The sequence below is a fragment of the Musca autumnalis genome, unplaced genomic scaffold (genome assembly GCF_047663935.1).
Source record: "Musca autumnalis isolate F117 unplaced genomic scaffold, ASM4766393v1 scaffold_2, whole genome shotgun sequence".
In the NCBI taxonomy this organism is placed as follows: domain Eukaryota; kingdom Metazoa; phylum Arthropoda; class Insecta; order Diptera; family Muscidae; genus Musca; species Musca autumnalis.
The window spans coordinates 31,703,071-31,726,142 of record NW_027411755.1 but is presented as its reverse complement, the minus strand read 5'-3'; the positions used below and the strand labels follow the sequence as shown (position 1 = coordinate 31,726,142).

At 33.5% G+C, this 23,072-nt stretch overlaps 1 protein-coding gene across 1 annotated transcript; it reads right to left on the bottom strand.

Annotated features, from left to right (window-relative positions):
* Positions 1 to 4,240: 4,240 nt before the first annotated feature.
* LOC141393886 (lysosomal alpha-mannosidase-like) lies at positions 4,241 to 21,487 on the bottom strand. Its single transcript, XM_073967488.1, has 7 exons — positions 21,143 to 21,487; positions 8,930 to 9,114; positions 8,684 to 8,869; positions 8,135 to 8,474; positions 7,938 to 8,071; positions 6,905 to 7,805; positions 4,241 to 5,465 (listed from the first exon to the last, which is right to left on the bottom strand). Exons 1-7 carry the CDS (start codon positions 21,218 to 21,220, stop codon positions 4,296 to 4,298), a joined length of 2,994 nt encoding a protein of 997 aa, XP_073823589.1. The 5' UTR covers positions 21,221 to 21,487; the 3' UTR covers positions 4,241 to 4,295.
* Positions 21,488 to 23,072: the final 1,585 nt, after the last annotated feature.

The window sequence follows — 23,072 nt, the reverse complement described above, 5'->3', positions numbered from 1 at the left end:
ATTTAATTGTTTATATAGGAGGTCGAGTTGTCAATTTTCACATTTGACTGAATATCAGCAAAGAAAAATATGTACTCCCGAACGCACTGATAAGAATACGTTGAGTATTAGTGGAGGCAATGAGTTCAACTCAAAATTTTGAGTAGGTTTTTTTTTGTTGTCTGGGAGTATTTCAATTTTCATTTTTGATAACATTGTGAAAACTAGACGTCGATTCAGTTTTGTATTAATCATTGCTGACAATGAACAACAACATAAAATGGCTATTACCGGCTATTATTTTGATAAAGTTTCAAAATTTATTTATTATAATTGCGAAAGTAGCAGAAAGTTTTTTATTGTTTGGAGGTTTAGCAAATCGATTGACGAAATTGTTTATGGCTCTTAGACACCATGAAAAAATATTCTTTAAAAAATCCTCGAAAGCCCGGGGATTTTTAAAATATTTTTAGGAAACTAACCAAAGTTCGTGGATTTTTTAAAATATTTTTAGGAAACTAACCAAAGCTCGTGGATTTTTTAAAATATTTTTAGGAAACTAAGCAAAGCTCGTGGATTTTTTAAAATATTTTTGGGAAACTATGCAAAGCCCGTGGATTTTTTAAAATATTTTTAGGAAACTAAGCAAAGCTCGTGGATTTTTTAAAATATTTTTAGGAAACTAAGCAAAGCTCGTGGATTTTTTAAAATATTTTTAGGAAACTAAGCAAAGCTCGTGGATTTTTTAAAATATTTTTAGGAAACTAAGCAAAGCTCGTGGATTTTTTAAATATTTTTAGGAAACTAAGCAAAGCTCGTGGATTTTTTAAAATATTTTTAGGAAACTAAGCAAAGCTCGTGGATTTTTTAAAATATTTTTAGGAAACTAAGCAAAGCTCGTGGATTTTTTAAAATATTTTTAGGAAACAAAGCAAAGGTCGTGGATTTTTTAAAATATTTTTAGGAAACTAAGCAAAGCTCGTGGATTTTTTAAAATATTTTTAGGAAACTAAGCAAAGCTCGTGGATTTTTTTTAAATATTTTTAGGAAACTAAGCAAAGCTCGTGGATTTTTTAAAATATTTTTAGGAAACAAAGCAAAGCTCGTGGATTTTTTAAAATATTTTTAGGAAACTAAGCAAAGCTCGTGGATTTTTTAAAATATTTTTAGGAAACTAAGCAAAGCTCGTGGATTTTTTAAAATATTTTTAGGAAACTAAGCAAAGCTCGTGGATTTTTTAAAATATTTTTAGGAAACTAAGCAAAGCTCGTGGATTTTTTAAAATATTTTTAGGAAACTAAGCAAAGCTCGGGGATTTTTTAAAATATTTTTAGGAAACTAAGCAAAGCTCGTGGATTTTTTTAAATATTTTTAGGAAACTAAGCAAAGCTCGTGGATTTTTTTAAATATTTTTAGGAAACTAAGCAAAGCTCGTGGATTTTTTAAAATATTTTTAGGAAACCAAGCAAAGCTCGTGGATTTTTTAAAATATTTTTAGGAAACTAAGCAAAGCTCGTGGATTTTTTAAAATATTTTTAGGAAACTAAGCAAAGCTCGGGGATTTTTTAAAATATTTTTAGGAAACTAAGCAAAGCTCGGGGATTTTTTAAAATATTTTTAGGAAACTAAGCAAAGCTCGGGGATTTTTTAAATATTTTTAGGAAACTAAGCAAAGCTCGTGGATTTTTTAAAATATTTTTAGGAAACTAAGCAAAGCTCGTGGATTTTTTTAAATATTTTTAGGAAACTAAGCAAAGCTCGTGGATTTTTTAAAATATTTTTAGGAAACCAAGCAAAGCTCGTGGATTTTTTAAAATATTTTTAGGAAACCAAGCAAAGCTCGTGGATTTTTTAAAATATTTTTAGGAAACTAAGCAAAGCTCGTGGATTTTTTTAAATATTTTTAGGAAACTAAGCAAAGCTCGTGGATTTTTTAAAATATTTTTAGGAAACCAAGCAAAGCTCGTGGATTTTTTAAAATATTTTTAGGAAACCAAGCAAAGCTCGTGGATTTTTTAAAATATTTTTAGGAAACTAAGCAAAGCTCGTGGATTTTTTAAAATATTTTTAGGAAACTAAGCAAAGCTCGTGGATTTTTTAAAATATTTTTAGGAAACTAAGCAAAGCTCGGGGATTTTTTAAAATATTTTTAGGAAACTAAGCAAAGCTCGTGGATTTTTTTAAATATTTTTAGGAAACTAAGCAAAGCTCGTGGATTTTTTAAATATTTTTGGGAAACTAAGCAAAGCTCGTGGATTTTTTAAAATATTTTTAGGAAACTAAGCAAAGCTCGTGGATTTTTTTAAATATTTTTGGGAAACTAAGCAAAGCTCGTGGATTTTTTAAAATATTTTTAGGAAACAAAGCAAAGCTCGTGGATTTTTTAAAATATTTTTAGGAAACTAAGCAAAGCTCGTGGATTTTTTAAAATATTTTTAGGAAACAAAGCAAAGCTCGTGGATTTTTTAAAATATTTTTAGGAAACAAAGCAAAGCTCGTGGATTTTTTAAAATATTTTTAGGAAACTAAGCAAAGCTCGTGGATTTTTTAAAATATTTTTAGGAAACAAAGCAAAGCTCGTGGATTTTTTAAAATATTTTTAGGAAACTAACCAAAGCTCTTGGATTTTTTAAAATATTTTTAGGAAACTAACCAAAGCTCTTGGATTTTTTAAAATATTTTTAGGAAACTAACCAAAGCTCGTGAATTTTTTTAAAATATATTTAGGAAACTAAGCAAAGCTCGTGGATTTTTTAAAATATTTTTAGGAAACTAACCAAAGCTCGTGGATTTTTTAAAATATTTTTAGGAAACTAACCAAAGCTCGTGGATTTTTTAAAATATTTTTAGGAAACTAACCAAAGCTCGTGGATTTTTTAAAATATTTTAAGGAAACTAAGCAAAGCTCGTGGTTTTTTTTAAATATTTTTAGGAAACTAACCAAAGCTCGTGGATTTTTTAAAATATTTTTAGGAAACTAACCAAAGCTCGTGGATTTTTTAAAATATTTTTAGGAAACTAACCAAAGCTCGTGGATTTTTTAAAATATTTTAAGGAAACTAAGCAAAGCTCGTGGTTTTTTTTAAATATTTTTAGGAAACTAACCAAAGCTCGTGGATTTTTTAAAATATTTTTAGGAAACTAACCAAAGCTCGTGGATTTTTTAAAATATTTTAAGGAAACTAAGCAAAGCTCGTGGTTTTTTTTAAATATTTTTAGGAAACTAACCAAAGCTCGCGGATTTTTTAAAATATTTTTAGGAAACTAACCAAAGCTCGTGGATTTTTTAAAATATTTTAGGAAACTAACCAAAGCTCGTGGATTTTTTAAAATATTTTTAGGAAATTAACCAAAGCTCGTGGATTTTTTAAAATATTTTTAGGAAATTAACCAAAGCTCGTGGATTTTTTAAAATATTTTTAGGTAACTAACCAAAGCTCGTGGATTTTTTAAAATATTTTTAGGAAACTAACCAAAGCTCGTGGATTTTTTAAAATATTTTTAGGAAACTAACCAAAGCTCGTGGATTTTTTAAAATATTTTTAGGAAACTAACCAAAGCTCGTGGATTTTTTAAAATATTTTTAGGAAACTAACCAAAGCTCGTGGATTTTTTAAAATATTTTTAGGAAACTAACCAAAGCTCGTGGATTTTTTAAAATATTTTTAGGAAACTAACCAAAGCTCGTGGATTTTTTAAAATATTTTTAGGAAACTAACCAAAGCTCGTGGATTTTTTAAAATATTTTTAGGAAACTAACCAAAGCTCGTGGATTTTTTAAAATATTTTTAGGAAACTAACCAAAGCTCGTGGATTTTTTAAAATATTTTTAGGAAACTAACCAAAGCTCGTGGATTTTTTAAAATATTTTTAGGAAACTAACCAAAGCTCGTGGATTTTTTAAAATATTTTTAGGAAACTAACCAAAGCTCGTGGATTTTTTAAAATATTTTTAGGAAACTAACCAAAGCTCGTGGATTTTTTAAAATATTTTTAGGAAACTAACCAAAGCTCGTGGATTTTTTAAAATATTTTTAGGAAACTAACCAAAGCTCGTGGATTTTTTAAAATATTTTTAGGAAACTAACCAAAGCTCGTGGATTTTTTAAAATATTTTTAGGAAACTAACCAAAGCTCGTGGATTTTTTAAAATATTTTTAGGAAACTAACCAAAGCTCGTGGATTTTTTAAAATATTTTTAGGAAACTAAGCAAAGTTCGTCCTACCCCACCGTTTCCCAATTTTAATGAAACACCACACCTTACATTTTTTTCAATACTCAAAATTTTAAATTTATTTAACACATTACTGCGTCTTTACTTCCATTTTAAGATAAAAGTACGAATTTGCATTGGATCCATGGTTATTTGGAATTTGGCAACAGCATCCTTTGCCACCGCCGTCAAGGGTGTGTGTTTCGAAGTATAATATTCCACCTTCTTGGGTATTGTACCATCGGGTTGGAATTTAAAACGACTCATGCTACCCAAAGCCAAATTACCATCCAAGGTGGTTTCACGTATTTCCGTACCACCCAAGGCATCGAAGAGGCTGCGAATATTAAAGGTGACATTGGTGGTTTCATTTTTGTTTAAGTAATTTTCCAAGCGCAGCAAACGTTCATTTGTTGAGAAGGGTTCCAGGGTGAGGACTTCAATACCAACTGGCAATGAGCTGAATGATGGTACGCGCGGTAAAACCTTACTGGTAGCTGTTGAGGAATTGCTAAAGAATGTCCAGAATGGTAAATGCAATTCTCGTTCAGCTAAACGTTCGTTAACCGCATTTGCTTTTGATACTGGGCTCAGCATGAGATAAACCTTGCCGCGAGCCACCAAACCCTTGTCGTTAACAGTCTCGTTGAGAATCAAGAGACGGCGATGTAACATCAACTCTAATGTTCCATCTTTCAAACTGGAACCTCCTTGGGCCCGATCGTTTAAGAGAGCCAAACGTCTGGCCGACGTTTCCAAGGCTATTCGCGAAGTTATGGGATAATAATTACCCGAAACACTTTCCGTCATATTGGGTTTGAAATATTCTCTTTCATTGCGTACACGTCGCAACATTTCCCGACCATTAGAATCTGTATAAAATACTCCGGCCGTTTTCAAATTCGATGTAAAGCGGGTAATCACTTCCTTGCCCACATTATCTTCAATGGGAATGGGACCGACTAGCCATTCAAATTCAACACGATTAACACCCTCGTAGATGCGTATAACTTGCGAAACCCAATCGTTGAAATGTTGATGAACCTCCTTAACCAAGGTACCATTGTAAATGGTCAAGTTGGCCTTCGCAGCAATCAGTAGCTCTGTACCATTGGGACGGAAGATGTAGGCACTCGAGTTACTATTCTTACTTTCACCATTGTTACCATAGGCACTCTTATAGTAAAAGAATTGTTGGGTAATATCCTCTGCCACACCATTCATTTGAACATTGCAGAGAGTGCCGTTGCTATTGAAGGTCAATTTAATTTGCTGAAATAAGAGAAAGAAAAGGGGAAAATCAAAATAATTTCTAGAGGATCGTGGATTTTTAAAATTGTTTTCCAAAGGTTCGTAGATTTTTAAAAATATTTTCCAGAGGCTCGTGGTGTTTTAAAAATATTTTCCATAGGCTCCTAGATTTTAAAAAATAATTTTCAGAGAATCGTGGATTTTTACAAATATTTTCCAGAGGCTCGTGGATTTTTAAACAAATTTTCCAGAGGCTCTTGGATTTTTAAAAATATTTTCCAGATGCTCGGGGATTTTTAAAAATATTTTCCAGAGGATCGTGAATTTCTAAAAACATTTTCCAGAGGCTCGTGGATTTTTAAAATTATTTTCCAGAGTCTCGTGAACTTTTAAAAATATTTTCCAGAGGCTCGTGGATTTTTAAAAATATTTTCCAGAGGCTCGTGGATTTTTAAAAATATTTTCCAGAGGCTCGTGGATTTTTAAAAAATATTTTCCAGACGCTCGCGTATTTTTAAAAAAATATTTTCCAGAGGCTCGTGTATTTTTAAAAAAAATATTTTCCAGAGGCTCGTGGATTTTTAAAAATATTTTCCAGAGGCTCTGGATTTTTAAAAATATTTTCCAGAGACTCTTGGATTTTTAAAAATATTTTCCAGAGGCTCGTGGATTTTTAAAAATATTTCCAGAGACTCGTGGATTTTTAAAAATATTTTCCAGAGGCTCGTGGATTTTTAAAAATATTTTCCAGAGGCTCGTGGATTTTTAAAAACATTTTCCAGGGGCTCGTGGATTTTTAAAAATATTTTCCAGAGGCTCGTGGATTTTTAAAAATATTTTCCAGAGGCTCGTGGATTTTTAAAAATATTTTCCAGAGGCTGGTGGATTTTTAAAAACATTTTCCAGAGGCTCGTGGATTTTTAAAAATATTTTCCAGAGGCTCCTGGATTTTTAAAAATATTTTCCAGAGGCTCGTGGATTTTTAAAAATATTTTCCAGAGGCTCGTGGATTTTAAAAAATATTTTCCAGAGGCTCGTGGATTTAAAAAAAAAAATTCCAGAGGCTCGTGGATTTTTAAAAATATTTCCCACAGGCTCGTGCATTTTAAAAAATATTTTCCAGAGGCTCGTGGATTTTAAAAAATATTTTCCAGAGGCTCGTGGATTTTAAAAAATATTTTCCAGAGGCTCGTGGATTTTGCAAAATATTTTCCAGAGGCTCGTGGATTTTAAAAAATATTTTCCAGAGGCTCGTGGATTTTAAAAAATATTTTCCAGAGGCTCGTGGATTTTAAAAAATATTTTCCAGAGACTCGTGGATCTGAGCCCATCTGAGGCTCGTAGATTTTAAAAAATATTTTTCAAAGAATATTTTTTCAGTGCCTATCAGATGCTCCTGCATTTTTAAAAATATTTTTCGTGGACTAGCAGAATAATTTTCCTTGAAATTTATAACTTACCGAGTTTTGTACCACCGTATCTCCAACAGCTGCAGGTTCAATTTTCTGTGGGCTTGCCTTCTGATATTTCGAATAACGTTGCTTAAGGAACCTCTGGGGTACCTTTATTTCATTGCTCTCCTCGTGCTCCTCAAATGATCTCGATTGGGCTTTCACCTTGACATAATAGCTGGAAACTTTTTCCACATATGCAGAGAATACCAATTCATGTTCTGTTACATTTGGTCTCAGATGAGTTAAGGCCAAAACTTCTTTAGCCACTGGAATCAATTCCGCTTTCACTTCACGTCCTGTGGCATCAGTGACAATGTATGTGCCATTCTTCAGGGGAATTCGTACATATTGTGTCGAGGGATGGGCCAAGGGATTTACAAGAGTAACGACCAAGTTATTCTGACTCCGTTGGCTAAACTCACAAATGCTCAAATTCAATTGAAGACAGCTGACAAATTCTCCACTTGTTAGATTGGTGAGTTTGCGTAGAGCTTCGCGGGTATTATTCTCAGCCAAATTGATGGCCCGGGTGAGCATACGAGCATAATCATTGGCAACATGTTGCTTCTCAGTTCCCGTAATGGCATCATGATGTTGCATGATGCCCATAGCCTGACGTAGGCTATCGAGATTGGCAAATGCCGTTGTGGTGGTAAGATTGGCCATGGAGGTTAACTGTTTGGCAACCTGCAGGAAATGATTGCCATCACGTTCAAAACGTTTTTGGGTAGGACGAGAACTAAAGTAACCCGTCCAATAGGAATGCCAATCTGTGGAATAGGGGAAGAAATCTTGGGTCTTGACAGGCCATGTCATGTTCGTGTTGTGCAAAGCATTCAAATAACAGGCTGGTGTGGAGTAGAAGACATTCACTTTGGCGCCCTGTAATTGGCGTTCATTGACATATCTGAAGAAGAAGAGATACAAAAAATATATGAAAATAGAGGACCCATGGAGGCTATACTTTGAAAATTGTTTTTCTGAGGCTACTGACTCTCAGAGACTTCATCAAATTAAACAGTCTAAAACGTTCACTCACTTCATCAACGTATCCATATTCTTATAATTCACATATGCATTTTCATAATGGAAATCACCACCCATTGGCACGAGCAAGTCTGTGGCCCGGTAACAGTTTCCTATTTTATGTATATAGGTAATGAAGTCATCAACCTAAAGACAAAGGAAAAATTCGTTAAAATTTTCGTCGTTGATCTGGATTTCTCCTGCACCTACCTTAGCCTTAACATTATTCTCATAACTATCACCATCAATAATGGGATTATCGGAACACAAATTATCAAAGCAAAAACCTGGAGGAGCCCTATAATGATTGTAGAGGACACCAGTGAAAATTTCCGACCTCTCATCCAAATTATCGGAAGCTTTCCAGATCATTTCACCAGTCCTATGATTGAGGCGGGTATTCTTCTCCACATAATCCATGCGGGCAAAGAACTCACCATCAAAACCCATTTGAGCAAAAAGGGAAGCCATTTCACGCGAATGACCAAATGGATCAATTTGCCAACCAACGCGAGGACGGGCACAGGCGCCAAAGGTATCGGCAAGGAATCTAGGTGGAACAAAATGAATAAAATATTAATAAACATGCAGTCCCGGTTTTAAGCTCTCTAGTAAAATAACTCCAACAACATTCCCTGAAATGTAATCGTTCCCTTCCTCTCACTCTAAAAAACTTAGAAAATTTCTAGGGTCTGGCTTCGAAAAAGTTTCAAATTTCATTCTTATTGAAGAAACACGAAGTTATCTCCCAAAACTTACTTTAGACCCACTGTAAATTGGTCGATAACACTTTGATAGTGTACCGCCGCTTCATCGTTCATACTCCAAGCACCACCGGTAAATTCCAAACGACCCTCATCGACCAAGGTCTTGACATTCTTTTGCACAGCAGCAGTTTGTTCTTTGTACCATTTGAAGAAAAACGCCGATTCAACTTGAATGAATCTGCAGAAGAGGAAACATTATTAAGAAATCTTCTTCGAGGAAAATATTATGTCCGCCTACCTTCGGCTCTTATCTTTCAATAGTTCTGTTACCACACTATCCAAAATATATTGGACACCAGCATGTTGTATATCATTACGACTACCATAGTAGTATTGATCGACTGTTTTATGCCACCCCGTATCATCGTGTGAATGGGGCACCAAGTGTACATTTATCATATTGGCCTTTGAAGCGGGACATGCCTGCAAAACAAAAAACAAAGATTGAAATCCATTTTTAAGATAAGAATTATTGCAATATCTATTGTGACAGAACAGATGTTCATAAGACAATAAATCGGTAAGGTGTAGTAATGATCTGCATATAAGCCAAGGGGTAAACCTGGCCCCTCAAAATGTTTTAAGAACACCAATAGAGGCTCGGGGATTTTTAAAAATATTTTTAGGACAACAATAGAGGCACGTGGATTTTTAAACATATTTTAGGGCACCAATAGGGGCTCGTCGATTTTTAAAAATATTTTTAGGGCACCAATAGAGGCTCGTGGATTTTTAAAAATATTTTTAGGGCACCAATAGAGGCTCGTGGATTTTTAAAAATATTTTTAGGGCACCAATAGAGGCTCGTGGATTTTTAAAAATATTTTTAGGGCACCAATAGAGGCTCGTGGATTTTTAAAAATATTTTTAGGGCACCAATAGAGGCTCGTGGATTTTTAAAAATATTTTTAGGGCACCAATAGAGGCTCGTGGAATTTTAAAAATATTTTTAGGGCACCAATAGAGGCTCGTGGATTTTTAAAAATATTTTTAGGGCACCAATAGAGGCTCGTGGATTTTTAAAAATATTTTTAGGGCACCAATAGAGGCTCGTAGATTTTTAAAAATATTTTTAGGGCACCAATAGAGGCTCGTGGATTTTTAAAAATATTTTTAGGGCACCAATAGAGGCTCGTGGATTTTTAAAAATATTTTTAGGGCACCAATAGAGGCTCGTGGATTTTTAAAAATATTTTTAGGGCACTAATAGAGGCTCGGGGATTTTTAAAAATATTTTTAGGGCACCAATAGAGGCTCGTGGATTTTTAAAAATATTTTTAGGGCACCAATAGAGGCTCGTGGATTTTTAAAAATATTTTTAAGGCACCAATAGAGGCTCGTGGATTTTTAAAAATATTTTTAGGGCACCAATAGAGGCTCGTGGATTTTTAAAAATATTTTTAGGACACCAATAGAGGCTCGTGGATTTTTAAAAATATTTTTAGGGCACCAATAGAGGCTCGTGGATTTTTAAAAATATTTTTAGGGCACCAATAGGGGCTCGTGGATTTTTAAAAATATTTTTAGGGCACCAATAGGGGCTCGTGGATTTTTAAAAATATTTTTAGGGCACCAATAGGGGCTCGTGGATTTTTAAAAATATTTTTAGGGCACCAATAGAGGCTCGTGGATTTTTAAAAATATTTTTAGGGCACCAATAAAGGCTCGTGGGTTTTTAAACATATTTTAGGGCACCAATAGGGGCTCGTCGATTTTTAAAAATAGTTTTAGGGCAAAAATAGAGGCTCGTGAATTTTTAAAAATATTTTTAGAGCAAAAATAGAGGCTCGTGAATTTTTAAAAATATTTTTAGGGCACCAATAGGGGCTCGTGGATTTTTAAAAATATTTTTAGGGCACCAATAGAGGCTCGTGGATTTTTAAAAAATATATTTAGGGCACCAATAGTGGCTCGTGGATTTTTAAAAATATTTTTAGAGCAAAAATAGAGGCTCGTGAATTTTTAAAAATATTTTTAGAGCAAAAATAGAGGCTCGTGAATTTTTAAAAATATTTTTAGGGCACCAATAGAGGCTCGTGGATTTTTAAAAATATTTTTAGAGCACCAATTGTGGCTCGTGGATTTTTAAAAATATTTTTAGGGCACCAATAGAGGCTCGGCGATTTTTAAAAATATTTTTAGGGCACCAATAGAGGCTCGTGGATTTTTAAAAATAGTTTTAGGGCACAAATAGAGGCTCGTGGATTTTTAAAAATATTTTTAGGGCACCAATAGAGGCTCGTGGATTTTTAAAAATATTTTTAGGGTACCAATAGAGGCTCGTGGATTTTTAAAAAAATTTTTAAGGCACCAATAGGAGTTCGTGGATTTTTAAAAATATCTTTAGGGCACCAGTAGAGGCTCGGGGATTTTTAAAAATATTTTTAGGGCACCAATAGAGGCTCGTGGATTTTTAAAAATATTTTTAGAGCACTAATTGAGGCTCGTGGATTTTTAAAAATATTTTTAGGGCACCAATAGAGGCTCGTGGATTTTTAAAAATATTTTTAGGCCACCAATAGAGGCTCGTGGATTTTTAAAAATAGTTTTAGGGCAAAAATAGAGGCTCGTGGATTTTTAAAAATATTTTTAGGGCAAAAATAGAGGCTCGTGGATTTTTAAAAATATTTTTAGGGCACCAATAGAGGCTCGTGGATTTTTAAAAAAATATTTTTAGGGCACGAATAAAGGTTCGCGGATTTTAAAGATATTCTTAGTGCACCAATAGATGCTCGTGGATTTTTAAAAATATTTTTAGGGCACGAATAGAGGCTCGTAGATTTTGTAAAAATATTTTTAGGGCACCTATAGAGGCTCGTGGATTTTTAAAAATATTTTTAGGGCACCACTAGAGACCCTTGGATTTTTAAAAATATTTCTAGGGTACCAATAGAGGCTCGTGGATTTTTAAAACTATTTTTAGGGCACCAATAGAGGCTCTTGGATTTCAAAAAAATATGTTTAGGGCATCAATAGAGGCTCGTGGATTTTTAAAAATATTTTTAGGGCACCAATAGAGGCTCGTGGATTTTTAAAAATATTTTTAGGGCACCAATAGAGGCTCGTGGATTTTTAAAAATATTTTTAGGGCACCAATAGAGGCTCGTGGATTTTTAAAAATATTTTTTTAGGGCACCAATAGAGGCTCGTGGATTTTTAAAAATATTTTTAGGGCACCAATAGAGGCTCGTGGATTTTTAAAAATATTTTTAGGGCACCAATAGAGGCTCGTGGATTTTTAAAAATATTTTTAGGGCACCAATAGAGGCTCGTGGATTTTTAAAAATATTTTTAGGGCACCAATAGAGGCTCGTGGATTTTTAAAAATATTTTTCGGGCACGAATAAAGGTTCGTGGATTTTAAAGATATTCTTAGTGCACCAATAGAGGCTCGTGGATTTTTAAAAATATTTTTAGGGCACGAATAGAGGCTCGTAGATTTTGTAAAAATATTTTTAGAGCACCAATATAGGCTCGTAGATTTTTAAAAATATTTTTAGGGCACGAATGGAGGCTCATAGATTTTGTAAAAATATTTTTAGGGCACGAATAAAGGTTCGTGGATTTTAAAGATATTCTTAGTGCACCAATAGAGGCTCGTGGATTTTTAAAAATATTTTTAGGGCACGAATAGAGGCTCGTAGATTTTGTAAAAATATTTTTAGAGCACCAATATAGGCTCGTAGATTTTTAAAAATATTTTTAGGGCACGAATGGAGGCTCATAGATTTTGTAAAAATATTTTTAGGGCGCCAATAGAGGCTCGTGGATTTTTAAAAATATTTTTAGAGCAAAAATAGAGGCTCGTGAATTTTTAAAAATATTTTTAGGGCGCCAATAGAGGCTCGTGCATTTGTAAAAATATTTTTAGGGCACCAATAGAGGCTCGTGGATTTTTAAAAATATTTTTAGGGCACCAATAGAGGCTCGTGGATTTTTAAAAATATTTTTAGGGCACCAATAGAGGCTCGTGGATTTTTAAAAATATTTTTAGGCCACCAATAGAGGCTCGTGGATTTTTAAAAATATTTTTAGGCCACCAATAGAGGCTCGTGGATTTTTAAAAATATTTTTAGGCCACCAATAGAGGCTCGTGGATTTTTAAAAATATTTTTAGGCCACCAATAGAGGCTCGTGGATTTTTAAAAATATTTTTAGGCCACCAATAGAGGCTCGTGGATTTTTAAAAATATTTTTAGGCCACCAATAGAGGCTCTTGGATTTCAAAAAAATATTTTTAGGGCATCAATAGAGGCTCGTGGATTTTTAAAAATATTTTTAGAGCAAAAATAGAGGCTCGTGGATTTTTAAAAATATTTTAAGAGCAAAACTAGAGGCTCGTGGATTTTTAAAAATATTTTTAGGGCACCAATAGAGGCTCGTGCATTTGTAAAAATATTTTTAGGGCACCAATAGAGGCTCGTGGATTTTTAAAAATATTTTTAGGGCACCAATAGAGGCTCGTGGATTTTTAAAAATATTTTTAGGGCACCAATAGAGGCTCGTGGATTTTTAAAAATATTTTTAGGGCACCAATAGAGGCTCGTGGATTTTTAAAAATATTTTTAGGGCACCAATAGAGGCTCGTGGATTTTTAAAAATATTTTTAGGGCACCAATAGAGGCTCGTGGATTTTTAAAAATATTTTTAGGGCACCAATAGAGGCTCGTGGATTTTTAAAAATATTTTTAGGGCACCAATAGAGGCTCGTGGATTTTTAAAAATATTTTTAGGGCACCAATAGAGGCTCGTGGATTTTTAAAAATATTTTTAGGGCACCAATAGAGGCTCGTGGATTTTTAAAAATATTTTTAGGGCACCAATAGAGGCTCGTGGATTTTTAAAAATATTTTTAGGGCACCAATAGAGGCTCGTGGATTTTTAAAAATATTTTTAGGGCACCAATAGAGGCTCGTGGATTTTTAAAAATATTTTTAGGGCACCAATAGAGGCTCGTGGATTTTTAAAAATATTTTTAGGGCACCAATAGAGGCTCGTGGATTTTTAAAAATATTTTTAGGGCACCAATAGAGGCTCGTGGATTTTTAAAAATATTTTTAGGGCACCAATAGAGGCTCGTGGATTTTTAAAAATATTTTTAGGGCACCAATAGAGGCTCGTGGATTTTTAAAAATATTTTTAGGGCACCAATAGAGGCTCGTGGATTTTTAAAAATATTTTTAGGGCACCAATAGAGGCTCGTGGATTTTTAAAAATATTTTTAGGGCACCAATAGAGGCTCGTGGATTTTTAAAAATATTTTTAGGGCACCAATAGAGGCTCGTGGATTTTTAAAAATATTTTTAGGGCACCAATAGAGGCTCGTGGATTTTTAAAAATATTTTTAGGGCACCAATAGAGGCTCGTGGATTTTTAAAAATATTTTTAGGGCACCAATAGAGGCTCGTGGATTTTTAAAATATTTTTAGGGCACCAATAGAGGCTCGTGGATTTTTAAAAATATTTTTAGGGCACCAATAGAGGCTCGTGGATTTTTAAAAATATTTTTAGGGCACCAATAGAGGCTCGTGGATTTTTAAAAATATTTTTAGGGCACCAATAGAGGCTCGTGGATTTTTAAAATATTTTTAGGGCACCAATAGAGGCTCGTGGATTTTTAAAAATATTTTTAGGGCACCAATAGAGGCTCGTGGATTTTTAAAAATATTTTTAGGGCACCAATAGAGGCTCGTGGATTTTTAAAAATATTTTTAGGGCACCAATAGAGGCTCGTGGATTTTTAAAAATATTTTTTAGGGCACCAATAGAGGCTCGTGGATTTTAAAAATATTTTTAGGGCACCAATAGAGGCTCGTGGATTTTTAAAAATATTTTTAGGGCACCAATAGAGGCTCGTGGATTTTTAAAAATATTTTTAGGGCACCAATAGAGGCTCGTGGATTTTTAAAAATATTTTTAGGGCACCAATAGAGGCTCGTGGATTTTTAAAAATATTTTTAGGGCACCAATAGAGGCTCGTGGATTTTTAAAAATATTTTTAGGGCACCAATAGAGGCTCGTGGATTTTTAAAAATATTTTTAGGGCACCAATAGAGGCTCGTGGATTTTTAAAAATATTTTTAGGGCACCAATAGAGGCTCGTTGGATTTTTAAAAATATTTTTTAGGGCACCAATAGAGGCTCGTGGATTTTTAAAAATATTTTTAGGGCACCAATAGAGGCTCGTGGATTTTTAAAAATATTTTTAGGGCACCAATAGAGGCTCGTGGATTTTTGCCGTGATTTTTTAAAAATATTTTTAGGGCACCAATAGAGGCTCGTGGATTTTTAAAAATATTTTTAGGGCACCAATAGAGGCTCGTGGATTTTTAAAAATATTTTTAGGGCACCAATAGAGGCTCGTGGATTTTTAAAAATATTTTTAGGGCACCAATAGAGGCTCGTGGATTTTTAAAAATATTTTTAGGGCACCAATAGAGGCTCGTGGATTTTTAAAAATATTTTTAGGGCACCAATAGAGGCTCGTGGATTTTTAAAAATATTTTTTAGGGCACCAATAGAGGCTCGTGGATTTTTAAAAATATTTTTAGGGCACCAATAGAGGCTCGTGGATTTTTAAAAATATTTTAGGGCACCAATAGAGCTCGTGGATTTTTTAAAAATATTTTAGGGCACCAATAGAGGCTCGTGGATTTTTAAAAATATTTTAGGGCACCAATAGAGGCTCGTGGATTTTTAAAAATATTTTTAGGGCACCAATAGAGGTCGTGGATTTTTAAAAATATTTTTAGGGCACCATAGAGGCTCGTGGATTTTTATTTTTAGGGCACCAATAGAGGCTCGTGGATTTTTAAAAATATTTTTAGGGCACCAATAGAGGCTCGTGGATTTTTAAAAATATTTTTAGGGCACCAATAGAGGCTCGTGGATTTTTAAAAATATTTTTAGGGCACCAATAGAGGCTCGTGGATTTTTAAAAATATTTTTAGGGCACCAATAGAGGCTCGTGGATTTTTAAAAATATTTTTAGGGCACCAATAGAGGCTCGTGGATTTTTAAAAATATTTTTAGGGCACCAATAGAGGCTCGTGGATTTTTAAAAATATTTTTAGGGCACCAATAGAGGCTCGTGGATTTTTAAAAATATTTTTAGGGCACCAATAGAGGCTCGTGGATTTTTAAAAATATTTTTAGGGCACCAATAGAGGCTCGTGGATTTTTAAAATATTTTTAGGGCACCAATAGAGGCTCGTGGATTTTTAAAAATATTTTTAGGGCACCAATAGAGGCTCGTGGATTTTTAAAAATATTTTTAGGGCACCAATAGAGGCTCGTGGATTTTTAAAAATATTTTTAGGGCACCAATAGAGGCTCGTGGATTTTTAAAAATATTTTTAGGGCACCAATAGAGGCTCGTGGATTTTTAAAAATATTTTTAGGGCACCAATAGAGGCTCGTGGATTTTTAAAAATATTTTTAGGGCACCAATAGAGGCTCGTGGATTTTTAAAAATATTTTTAGGGCACCAATAGAGGCTCGTGGATTTTTAAAAATATTTTTAGGGCACCAATAGAGGCTCGTGGATTTTTAAAAATATTTTTAGGGCACCAATAGAGGCTCGTGGATTTTAAAAATATTTTAGGGCACCAATAGAGGCTCGTGGATTTTTAAAAATATTTTTAGGGCACCAATAGAGGCTCGTGGATTTTTAAAAATATTTTTAGGGCACCAATAGAGGCTCGTGGATTTTTAAAAATATTTTTAGGGCACCAATAGAGGCTCGTGGATTTTTAAAAATATTTTTAGGGCACCAATAGAGGCTCGTGGATTTTTAAAAATATTTTTAGGGCACCAATAGAGGCTCGTGGATTTTTAAAAATATTTTTAGGGCACCAATAGAGGCTCGTGGATTTTTAAAAATATTTTTAGGGCACCAATAGAGGCTCGTGGATTTTTAAAAATATTTTTAGGGCACCAATAGAGGCTCGTGGATTTTTAAAAATATTTTTAGGGCACCAATAGAGGCTCGTGGATTTTTAAAAATATTTTTAGGGCACCAATAGAGGCTCGTGGATTTTTAAAAATATTTTTAGGGCACCAATAGAGGCTCGTGGATTTTTAAAATATTTTTAGGGCACCAATAGAGGCTCGTGGATTTTTTAAAAATATTTTTAGGGCACCAATAGAGGCTCGTGGATTTTTAAAAATATTTTTAGGGCACCAATAGAGGCTCGTGGATTTTTAAAAATATTTTTAGGGCACCAATAGAGGCTCGTGGATTTTTTAAAAATATTTTTAGGGCACCAATAGAGGCTCGTGGATTTTTAAAAATATTTTTAGGGCACCAATAGAGGCTCGTGGATTTTTAAAAATATTTTTAGGGCACAATAGAGGCTCGTGGATTTTTAAAAATATTTTTAGGGCACCAATAGAGGCTCGTGGATTTTTAAAAATATTTTTAGGGCACCAATAGAGGCTCGTGGATTTTTAAAAATATTTTTAGGGCACCAATAGAGGCTCGTGGATTTTTAAAAATATTTTTAGGGCACCAATAGAGGCTCGTGGATTTTTAAAAATATTTTTAGGGCACCAATAGAGGCTCGTGGATTTTTAAAAATATTTTTAGGGCACCAATAGAGGCTCGTGGATTTTTAAAAATATTTTTAGGGCACCAATAGAGGCTCGTGGATTTTTAAAAATATTTTTAGGGCACCAATAGAGGCTCGTGGATTTTTAAAAATATTTTTAGGGCACCAATAGAGGCTCGTGGATTTTTAAAAATATTTTTAGGGCACCAATAGAGGCTCGTGGATTTTTAAAAATATTTTTAGGGCACCAATAGAGGCTCGTGGATTTTTAAAAATATTTTTAGGGCACCAATAGAGGCTCGTGGATTTTTAAAAATATTTTTAGGGCACCAATAGAGGCTCGTGGATTTTTAAAAATATTTTTAGGGCACCAATAGAGGCTCGTGGATTTTTAAAAATATTTTTAGGGCACCAATAGAGGCTCGTGGATTTTTAAAAATATTTTTAGGGCACCAATAGAGGCTCGTGGATTTTTAAAAATATTTTTAGGGCACCAATAGAGGCTCGTGGATTTTTAAAAATATTTTTAGGGCACCAATAGAGGCTCGTGGATTTTTAAAAATATTTTTAGGGCACCAATAGAGGCTCGTGGATTTTTAAAAATATTTTTAGGGCACCAATAGAGGCTCGTGGATTTTTAAAAATATTTTTAGGGCACCAATAGAGGCTCGTGGATTTTTAAAAATATTTTTAGGGCACCAATAGAGGCTCGTGGATTTTTAAAAATATTTTTAGGGCACCAATAGAGGCTCGTGGATTTTTAAAAATATTTTTAGGGCACCAATAGAGGCTCGTGGATTTTTAAAAATATTTTTAGGGCACCAATAGAGGCTCGTGGATTTTTAAAAATATTTTTAGGGCACCAATAGAGGCTCGTGGATTTTTAAAAATATTTTTAGGGCACCAATAGAGGCTCGTGGATTTTTAAAAATATTTTTAGGGCACCAATAGAGGCTCGTGGATTTTTAAAAATATTTTTAGGGCACCAATAGAGGCTCGTGGATTTTTAAAAATATTTTTAGGGCACCAATAGAGGCTCGTGGATTTTTAAAAATATTTTTAGGGCACCAATAGAGGCTCGTGGATTTTTAAAAATATTTTTAGGGCACCAATAGAGGCTCGTGGATTTTTAAAAATATTTTTAGGGCACCAATAGAGGCTCGTGGATTTTTAAAAATATTTTTAGGGCACCAATAGAGGCTCGTGGATTTTTAAAAATATTTTTAGGGCACCAATAGAGGCTCGTGGATTTTTAAAAATATTTTTAGGGCACCAATAGAGGCTCGTGGATTTTTAAAAATATTTTTAGGGCACCAATAGAGGCTCGTGGATTTTTAAAAATATTTTTAGGGCACCAATAGAGGCTCGTGGATTTTTAAAAATATTTTTAGGGCACCAATAGAGGCTCGTGGATTTTTAAAAATATTTTTAGGGCACCAATAGAGGCTCGTGGATTTTTAAAAATATTTTTAGGGCACCAATAGAGGCTCGTGGATTTTTAAAAATATTTTTAGGGCACCAATAGAGGCTCGTGGATTTTTAAAAATATTTTTAGGGCACCAATAGAGGCTCGTGGATTTTTAAAAATATTTTTAGGGCACCAATAGAGGCTCGTGGATTTTTAAAAATATTTTTAGGGCACCAATAGAGGCTCGTGGATTTTTAAAAATATTTTTAGGGCACCAATAGAGGCTCGTGGATTTTTAAAAATATTTTTAGGGCACCAATAGAGGCTCGTGGATTTTTAAAAATATTTTTAGGGCACCAATAGAGGCTCGTGGATTTTTAAAAATATTTTTAGGGCACCAATAGAGGCTCGTGGATTTTTAAAAATATTTTTAGGGCACCAATAGAGGCTCGTGGATTTTTAAAAATATTTTTAGGGCACCAATAGAGGCTCGTGGATTTTTAAAAATATTTTTAGGGCACCAATAGAGGCTCGTGGATTTTTAAAAATATTTTTAGGGCACCAATAGAGGCTCGTGGATTTTTAAAAATATTTTTAGGGCACCAATAGAGGCTCGTGGATTTTTAAAAATATTTTTAGGGCACCAATAGAGGCTCGTGGATTTTTAAAAATATTTTTAGGGCACGAATAGAGGCTCGTAGATTTTGTAAAAATATTTTTAGGGCACCTATAGAGGCTCGGGGATTTTTAAAAATATTTTTAGGGCACCACTAGAGACCCTTGGATTTTTAAAAATATTTCTAGGGTACCAATAGAGGCTCGTGGATTTTTAAAAATATTTTTAGGGCACCACTAGAGACCCTTGGATTTTTAAAAATATTTCTAGGGTACCAATAGAGGCTCGGGGATTTTTAAAACTATTTTTAGGGCACCAATAGAGGCTCTTGGATTTCAAAAAAATATTTTTAGGGCATCAATAGAGGCTCGTGGATTTTTAAAAATATTTTTAGAGCAAAAATAGAGGCTCGTGGATTTTTAAAAATATTTTTAGAGCAAAAATAGAGGCTCGTGGATTTTTAAAAATATTTTTAGAGCAAAAATAGAGGCTCGTGGATTTTTAAAAATATTTTTAGAGCAAAAATAGAGGCTCGTGAATTTTTAAAAACATTTTTAGGGCGCCAATAGAGGCTCGTGCATTTTTAAAAATATTTTTAGAGCAAAAATAGAGGCTCGTGAATTATTAAAAATATTTTTAGGCCACCAATAGAGGCTCGTGGATTTTTAAAAATATTTTTAGGCCACCAATAGAGGCTCGTGGATTTTTAAAAATATTTTTAGGCCACCAATAGAGGCTCGTGGATTTTTAAAAATATTTTTAGGCCACCAATAGTGGCTCGTGGATTTTGTAAAAATATTTTTAAGGGCACCAATAGAGGCTTGTGGATTTTTAAAAATATTTTTAGGGCACCAATAGAGGCTTGTGGATTTTTAAAAATATTTTTAGGGCACCAAAAGAGGCTCTTGGATTTTTAAAAATACTTTTAGGGCACCAATAAAGGCTCGTGGGTTTTTAAACATATTTTAGGGCACCAATAGAGGCTCGTGGATTTTTAAAAATATTTTTAGGGCACCAATAGAGGCTCGTGGATTTTTAAAAATATTTTTAGGGCACCAATAGAGGCTCGTGGATTATTAAAAATATTTTTAGGGCACCAATAGAGGCTCGTGGATTTTTAAAAATATTTTTAGGGCACCAATAGAGGCTCGTGGATTTTTAAAAATATTTTTAGGGCACCAATAGAGGCTCGTGGATTTTTAAAAATATTTTTAGGGCACCAATAGAGGCTCGTGGATTTTTAAAAATATTTTTAGGGCACCAATAGAGGCTCGTGGATTTTTAAAAATATTTTTAGGGCACCAATAGAGGCTCGTGGATTTTTAAAAATATTTTTAGGGCACCAATAGAGGCTCGTGGATTTTTAAAAATATTTTTAGGGCACCAATAGAGGATCGTGGATTTTTAAAAATATTTTTAGGGCACCAATAGAGGCTCGTGGATTTTTAAAAATATTTTTAGGGCACCAATAGAGGCTCGTGGATTTTTAAAAATATTTTTAGGGCACCAATAGAGGATCGTGGATTTTTAAAAATATTTTTAAGGCACCAATAGATGCTCGTGGATTTTTAAAAATATTTTAGGGCAATCAAAATGAAAAAAAAAATATTATGATATTGTTCACAAGAAGACAAATCAAAATATGATAATAAAATTAATTAATTCCGAAGCACTTTAGTTCGTTAAGAATTGACGATAATCAGCATGAAATATACAGTCATTATACCATCTGCATTACCACTAGACACTATGAATTCCACTTATTTACATTTCTTTTTGACAAAGTTTCGATTTTATTTGTATATTTACTTTAATTTGCTGCTTTTTCAATACCCTCTAATGTTCAACTTTTCACATTTCACTTTCTCTATCCCATACCTTATAACCACAGGCAGCTTCTGTTTGGTAATTGCAGGAGAGCACCAAGAGGGCTGATAAGGCCCATACAAATTTCATTTTTGTTATGTTAAAAATTATTTTAGGTCATCAAATATATCTTTGAACAATTCGTTTATAATTCCACGAAAAAAATTACGTTTGCAAAATATTGCAAACAATATTCTTTTTAAAGTCTACAATTAGTTTCAAAATAAAATATTCGTTCGATCCTCGTTCTTCGTTTCCTTATAAAAATATAAAACTAAATTTAATTATTGTTTATTTAATTGTTTATATAGGGGATGGAGTCGTCAATCCACTGATAAGAATACGACGAGTATTTGTGAGGGGCCTACTCTGTAACTTATTAACAACATTACTCATTGTTTATTTTACAACAATTCCATTTGTTTATTTTTGTTATAAAAACAAAAGAAATTTAGCAACCTTTCAATCGATAAAAGTTACAGAATTCCTATACTGATAACATTGCGAAAACTGGACGTCTATTCAGTTTCGTATTAATCAGTGTTGGCAAAGAACAAAAACATAAAGTGGCTCTCATTGCCTTTTAGAAAAATATTCTCTACGTTGACGGCTTATAAGCTCCGTTAAAAAAATATTCTTTAAAATATCCACGTTGATGGCGTTTAGGCTCCATTAAAAAATATTTTTTTTTTTAAACACCCAGGTTGATGGCTCTTAGGCTCCATCAAAATTTTTCTTAAAAAAATACACGTTAATGGCCCTTGGGTTCTATGAAAAAATATTCTTTAAAAAATCCACGTTTATGGCTCTTGGATTCCATGAAAAAATATTCTTTAAAAAAACCACTATATGGCTCTTGGACTCCATGAAAAAAAAAAAATAAAACCCCTCTTTTTAAAGTCCAGCATTGAATGTGACTAATTGAAAACTTATAATATATTTTTTAAAATATTTTTCCGATATAGACCAATTTAATATTTTTCGGCAGTCAATGTCTTATCTTATCGGCAATTGTTTAGGGCATCCAAAATGCCACCTTATCATTATAAACCAATAATTTAAACACATTTTTTCAAATTACCAATTAATAAGCAATGCATTATTGTTTTTTTTTTTTTTTTTTGTCCAGAAAAATCACTATGAATCGGTTATCAATTAAAACGGGGATATACATGAATGAATGATTAGAAAGGGTTCCAATAATAATCATAATTTAGGTAATATATGACATGCAGATTTTGACAATTGAAATTAATGAATCATTACTGTGCTATATCGACAAAAAAAACAATGGATTTTCTTCGGTACATACAAGAAAATACAATCAGGACAATACCATTTTTGGTTGCGAAAAAAACATCATGGGAATATTCGTAATTCCCAGGGACGCGCTTCTTTGCAAAGATAGTATAGTGAGGGCGCCCACTGAGTTGTTTTTGCATTTGCTTCCCTCTCACTTACAGTGTAAGTCAGGGGAAGGCATTGTGACTCACAAGAGAGCCCATGTGCTCTAAGTGAGCGTAAATTGGTTATCGCTCACAGCCTGTGTAGATGCTAACACGTTGCGAGCAACAACAAATTTACGCTAATTGAGAGCACAAGGGAGATCCAAAAAATTTCTCTGCCTCAATCTGGTGTAAGTGAATGAAAACAAACAATAAACATCATGTGGTTGTTGTTTTCTTCACACATCCATACACACATACTAAAACAGGTATCGGCACCAATACAAATGCATTGTTTGCGGCCTCACGCATACGACTCTCTCTCGCTCTCTCCACAAACAGCGTGTGCGTTAATGCATTGCTAAAATTAAAAATCATTGAAACAACCGACAACAGAACCTTCTTCTTTGACTTCTGAACGAAGACTGAGAGGTGGTTGTTCTGTTGTTATTCTCATCAAGGGCACGTGTGCCCCTTTTTGCCGAACATTGTACTAA